The sequence below is a fragment of the Anopheles marshallii genome, chromosome 2, assembly GCF_943734725.1.
Source record: "Anopheles marshallii chromosome 2, idAnoMarsDA_429_01, whole genome shotgun sequence".
Classification (NCBI taxonomy): Eukaryota; Metazoa; Arthropoda; class Insecta; order Diptera; family Culicidae; genus Anopheles; species Anopheles marshallii.
In genome coordinates, this window is record NC_071326.1 from 19,157,912 (window position 1) to 19,164,820 (window position 6,909).

The window sequence follows — 6,909 nt, forward strand, 5'->3', positions numbered from 1 at the left end:
TTCCGGTCTGTTATGAGCTTCCCTTGGTTTACAAAGGTGTGAGTGACTAGTTTAAATTTTACTTAACTAGTTGGAGTTTTAGTTTCATAAATAAGTCTTTTTTTGGTAGATTTATCTATAACACTCACATATTTTCATTTAATGTCCAATTGTTTAAATTGAGAGAGATTAGATTTCTTATTTTAACAACAAATGCACAATTTGGGTACAGTAAAAAGCAGGACATTTCTATTATCCGCTAATCCACTTTATCAGTGCGCCATATTACTAATCGCACAATAATCGTCCGTGGTCCATTGAGCTATTAAAGCTGCGATAAGAGATGTTATCCCCGATTATCGCATCCACTGCTTGACAGCATCATTTGTGGTTTGTCAGTGGTAAATGAATTTGACAAAATATGGCCGAAACGGTTTGAAAATTGTTTCCAAAGCTTTGCAGTGACGATTAACAGTGGTGTCACCAGGAGCTGAGCGGAGGCAGACCGTTCTTTTCTCTGTTCCAACTCAACAATCAAGCGATAAATGGACAGCCTCAACAACAACAACAAAAGAAGGCCCCCTTCAAAACGGCACATTGGCAACGGCAATCATTGAAATGGTGGACACTTTCACGCAACCATGAATGGAATAGTCTCCTGGGCCCGAACCGAGCCAATTGCCGCAGTTTTCCACCGTTGGTGGGGCTTTGTGCGATGACAAAAACGGTCCGTGAAACTAAGAATGAACAAAATAAAGCGAATTGCAGAAGCAAAGCGAAACACTAAACACATTCGAAGGATGCTGTGAATAATGGAAAGCAAGGCAAAAAAAAAGGCTCCCCCGTAAATGATCCACGCGACATTCGTGATTGCCATTTTTCACCACGGGTTTCAACCCCCCGTTTCGGCCATACAGTACGCGGAACGATCCACTTCCTGTGCCTGTGGGTTTCATTATTTATTCATCTGTGTTTGGAATTTTTGTACCACCGGGTGAGACGAGCTTTTGGGAGGGTGCTATCCGATGGAGCTCTTTATTAAACTTTAGCCATCCGGAATGATGAACTTATTGGAGTGTCCCACGGTGTTGGATAAGAGACATTGGGGTGGAAATTGAATTGACACACACTGGGGGAGGGTGATGAAAGTGAAGAAGTTTTTTGATTATAATTTGTTTATAGAAAATTGTGATACATTGTTTCAACTTTGTGCCTAGCTGTAGTAGCTTTAGGTAATCTCATTTATTAATTTATTACAGTGATACAGTTCATACATTCTGTTTCGCACAGAACAAATCATATCCAATGCCTATTGGGGAAGACACACATACGGTGGACGAATGTTTTAAAACACAATTTGATGTAAAAATATTTTTTAACTTTTTATAACAAATTTTCAAGTTTTGGGGTTTACTTTATACACAAGTTTTCCATAAAATGTCAACAACATCTTCAGCAGTGTCAAAATAGCCATGAAGCGAATTTCGCAGCTTTGTGCGCCTAGAGGTATGCAATTTGTGTGTAAACTTCACAAAATTATTCAAATTCTTATTGGATGTTTTCATACGATATCAGCCGTGATCCTTTAAATAGTAAATACATATTTTCACAGTTTATTAATCATCGAGTTTAATTCTTGGGATAAGCTTCTGTGCTTTTTCTTACCATATTCAGTATCTAGCAGCAGGACCTTCCACTTACAACCTTTGCATAGTGGAGAATTATCGGTAACATATCATTCGGGCTGGATGCTTCATTAAATTGGAGTTCTCTGGTGCGTCAAAGTCGATTTAAATAAGTCATCCATAGCACCGTACCTTCAACGAAGCTTAAATTAAATCGTACTATCAACTAACCCTCCTAGCAAGATACAATATTTCCCATAATCCCATCCTAATGTCTTCTGTTTTGTTCTTCATGTATCTACTAATTAACTTACGTGATCACAGTCTCTGTTTGGATTCAAGACCTTTTCCTGGGCATATCCAGTTGAATTGAAACTTTATCCAATTTGTAACTATCGACCCAGCTGCCAACTCCTGGTCTAGTGGATCGTTTAATGATGTTCTGTTTCAATCGTGTTTATGATACAACGGGAGTTTCTTCATTTCGTGGGATATTTTCAATTAACTATAGTAGGTTTTATCGGGATAATATTCTCTCACGCTCCGACTCTCCTCGTCGTGGCTTGCGGTTCTTGTGGTATTTTGGTAAGTGTGAACCCAAACAAGCAAACAGAGCTTGACGCCGGTGGATGGCACGGGAAATAGCGACTCCAATCGAACTGTACGCTGGTCCTCCGGGCAATGTGTGTCCCGTATTGGAAGTCATTTAATCTGACAGAAAATACACCAACGGAGCGGGAAAGACGCTAAAATAACATTGTGCCAGTTGCTGTTTGGCTTCATGGCGACCATCGCCTCTATCGCCATTTTGTCTAACGGCGTGGTATATAAAAATACAAATAAATCAATTGACGTCAGTGCACACTCATTGACAGGTTTATGCATTTTCCAAATCGCATTTTCGTTGCAGCAGACATTGGAGGCAACCGTTCCACTCCTTAGAAAGTAGCGCACCGCAGATAGACGACAGCGCCAGCGGTCAGTGGTGACGGTGGGACGCGATCAGACGGTGAGGGCAGTGTACGTGACGACCGTCGGGGCCACCGTCGGATGCGTCCGGACGACGCCGGTGCCACGGTGCGACTATGTACGGGCTGCTGCTGGAGAACCTGTCCGAATACGTGAAGGCTGTCTACGGTGAGGACAAGTGGGATGACATCCGCCGACAGACGGGCATATCGTCGCCCTCGTTCAGCGTCCACGATGACTACGACGAGAATCTGCTCAACGTGTTGGCGACGAAAGCGCAAGAAGTAATGGACGGAAGCCAACGAACAGAGTATCTCAACCGATGGCCGAAAATTTAACTCCACCTGTCTGTTTTTTTTTCTGCCAGATTCTTGGAATTTCGGAGCGTGACTTTATGGACCAGATGGGCGTGTACTTCGTCAACTTCGTCAGCCAGTACGGGTACGATCGGGTACTGTCCGTGTTGGGACGCCACATGCGCGACTTTCTGAATGGGCTGGATAATTTGCACGAATATCTCAAATTCTCCTATCCGCTGATGCGTGCGCCAAGCTTCATCTGCGAGAACGAAACGCGCCACGGACTGACGCTGCACTATCGGACCAAGCGCAAGGGGTTCGTTTACTACACAATGGGACAAATTAGGGAGGTACGTACTACATCCACCGTCACAACGAAAACAACGCTCATTTAACAGTCCGCTACCTATCCTTCCAACAGGTGGCACGTCATTTCTACCATAAAGATATGCAAATCGAGCTGGTCAAATCGGATCTGCTCGGCGAAACAAATCATTACACGTTCCAGCTGACGTTCGACAACCGGGCGTTCTCGTTGGCCACCCTGGCGATGACGCGGGAAGAGAAGCACCTGCCCATTAGCGCCTCGGTACTGTTCGAGATATTCCCCTTCTGCATCGTCTTTGGGTGAGGAGTCGCGTGGACGTCGTTATTGTACCTTTACGTTGATACATCATTCACGAGCACGAAGTATTTAATGCTTTTGTTTTCTGCCACTGGTTCTCCACTGCCACACATTACAGATCGGATATGGTAGTCCGTAGTATAGGCAACTCGTTGATGGTCATTCTGCCCGATTTGCTGTCGAAAAAGATTACCGATTGGTTCGAGCTGAGACGTCCACTGATAGCATTTAAATTCCAAACGGTAATAGTACATTACGGCTACGTTGAAGGTTGTAATACATTTACATCCCCTGTTTAGATACTCAACCGCACGAATAATATATTCGAGCTAGTTACGGTGCAGTCGGTTAAAAAGCGGCCCGAAAACCAGCGGAAAACAGAACTCGTTCTTTCGGAGGATGAACCAGAGGAGGAGGTTGAAAGGCGCCTGCGACTTAAGGGTCAGATGATCTACATGGAGAACTGGTACATGATCATGTTTCTGGGGACCCCGGTCATGCCCAAACTGACATCCCTTATCAGTACCGGCCTGTACATCAACGATCTGTCCATGCACGACTTTAGCCGGTATGCTTCACTCCGCCCCCCTGTTGAGATCGGGATCTCGATTAATGCTGCCTTTATCAAACCTTTACAGTGATCTCATGCTAGCCGGAACGCAGCAATCAGTCGAACTAAAGTTGGCCCTCGATCAGGAGCAGCAAAAGTCGAAAAAGCTCGAAGAATCGATGCGCAAACTGGACGAAGAGATGCGCCGGACAGATGAGCTGCTTTATCAGATGATCCCGAAACAGGTCGCCGATCGGTTACGGCGTGGTGAGAACCCAATCGATACCTGCGAGATGTTTAACAGTGTCTCGATACTGTTCTCGGACGTCGTCACATTTACCGAGATCTGTTCCCGCATCACACCGATGGAGGTCGTTTCCATGCTGAACGCAATGTACTCCATCTTCGATACGCTTACCGAGCGGAACAGCGTGTACAAGGTAGAATTATGAGCGAGATCGGTAACATCCAGATGTTCTAACTCCGGTGGGATCACTTACAGGTCGAAACGATCGGAGATGCGTACATGGTGGTTTCAGGTGCTCCTGCCAAAGAGCAAAACCATGCTGAAAAAGTCTGTGATATGGCCTTGGATATGATCGAGGCAATAACGGATTTGAAGGATCCCTCCACAGGTAGTCACACGATGTGTATTGTGTAACACATCCTCACTCTTCGTTCAATCTCCAACAGGTTCTCATCTTCGTATACGAGTGGGTGTTCACTCTGGTGCAGTGGTAGCGGGTATCGTCGGTTTGAAGATGCCAAGATACTGCTTGTTCGGTGACTCAGTCAATACCGCCTCCCGCATGGAGTCAACGAGCCAGGCGATGCGAATACACATATCGGAGTCCACCAAGAATCTGCTCTCGTCCAACTATCGCGTCAGCGAGCGGGGAGAGATCGACGTCAAGGGGAAAGGCACGATGAAGACGTACTGGTTGGACTATCGTGAAAATCGTCCCCCGCTGCAGCTGTTGGACGAGGACCTCAAGAGCCCATCGATCGAGTACATCGAAACGAACAAGGACCGGCGCGTTAGCATTCCGTCGTACAATTTCGTACAGCAGCCCCACAAGCAATCGCTCGGAGGTCTTAGTTCGGCGGGACTGGAAGATCGGCGCGTATACTCACCGGTAACGTTCGAAGATGTTGCGCGTCGCAGTATAGCCAACTCGCCGGTGAAGTTGCACGCGTTCGGACCACGAGGCCGGGAAAATCGGTCCAACTCAACGGGTCATGCGTTCATGCACAGCGTGTCGGATGTGTTCGGTTCGCTGGTGAATGATACGGAGGAGTTTCTGGAAGATCTGCAGCATAGGAATTCGCTTAGCAACACACTTTACTCACCATCCACAACATCGCCCTGTCCATTTAGTCCACCGGCTCACCAGTTTCGCACCAAATCGAAATCTTGTTATCAAGCGCAGGTGAATGGTTGCCATTTCCAGCCTCCGAACTGATTCTATAAGAGTTCCACGTTTTCTTTCAGTTTATGGATAAGGATCACGAACTGCTATCCGGTGCTAGTAATGCGTTACTGCAAGAAGCACCGAAAAAACCGTAAGTTGTGCAATTGTACAAGGTTTTCCGCGCTACAACCATCCTTCTCCACATTGCAGTAAAGGCATCCTGGCGAAATCCCAAACCGTCGAACATGCAGCCGTCGCTTCGTACGAACAGAAGGCGAAAGTGCGCAAAGCCAAGCTGGATGCGGTGAAGCATCAGCAAACCAAGGCACTGGAAAAACTCGACCAGATGGTGCAGGAAATCTACGACGCCGATCTGCCCGGCATGTGTTTCGTCAATCCGCCCGGTTCACGGTCGGATGGCAACATCTGTCAGTCGAACAATTGCACCCTCGGTAGCAGTAGGTCCGTAGTGGACGAGCGCACTAGCGACACCGCTTCCACAACCTGTCACGCACTCTATACACTCAATCTTTACTTTCCCGTTTCATGTCCACCCGCGTGTTCGTGTGCACCCGACGGCAGCCGGCCGCAAGCGGTCCCATCGCATTCCGGTGCGGTACCGGGCCCGTCCACCGGCCCGGTGCCCGTCTGCGAACAGCACGCCCATCTGCCCCCGAGACACTGTCACGGGTGTGAACCGGTTGCCGGACCCGGTCCCGGCCCGGGAAAGGTTCCACAGAGCATGAGCTTTTCGCATCCGAAAGAGCACAAATGCTGCCCGGCGGCGTACGCCACGCACCACCAGAACGGTCGCCACAAAGTGCACTCGAACGCCTGTCACATACTCTAGAGACTGTAACACGCGACGATGACCGTGCGCTCGATAGATCCCCGTAGTGTTTTTTTTTCTCGTGGTAGTAGTGCACGTACACATCCATTGCAGCACATCAGTTGTACATAGTACAATACGGTTTCTCGGTGGAATCCTCGACATCCTAGTGAGCACTGAACCAGTCGCTAGGTCATTCGACGAAAGCTTTAACCGGAAGTCAATAGGTGTTTTGTATGTATTCGTGTGTCCGTTATCGTTTTACGTTTCTTGCAGGTGTCTAGCAACAGCACGTTTGAAGCCACCTGACGTATAGGAGAGCGCGTTGGTTTCGTGCTGCATGTTGTACTTAAATAATAATCGGCAACTTAACCCCTCGGGAGCTTTACTGTACACCGTACGAATCAGAGCTACTTAAGCCGAACGTTTGTTCTAGAGAAATGTAACCAATTGCTGCCATGTAGGGCAGTAACAGAGCCGCAACCATGGGTTGAATGCATAGATGTGCGGTGGAGTTTATTTATTATCTGGATGTCTTAACTTACCTGTTCCAATGCCTAAAAGGACAATTGCAACGTAGAAAGATGGCGCAAACAAACCAACACCTTAAGACAGTGCTGT

At 47.2% G+C, this 6,909-nt stretch overlaps 1 protein-coding gene across 1 annotated transcript; it reads left to right on the forward strand.

The window, feature by feature from the left end:
- Window positions 1–2,689: 2,689 nt before the first annotated feature.
- LOC128709721 (soluble guanylate cyclase 88E) lies at window positions 2,690–6,309 on the forward strand. The gene is made up of 10 exons (XM_053804730.1): window positions 2,690–2,857; window positions 2,941–3,222; window positions 3,294–3,499; window positions 3,616–3,739; window positions 3,797–4,065; window positions 4,136–4,487; window positions 4,550–4,682; window positions 4,741–5,477; window positions 5,540–5,610; window positions 5,670–6,309. Exons 1-10 carry the CDS (start codon window positions 2,690–2,692, stop codon window positions 6,307–6,309), a joined length of 2,982 nt encoding a protein of 993 aa, XP_053660705.1.
- The last annotated feature ends 600 nt before the right edge of the window (window positions 6,310–6,909 follow it).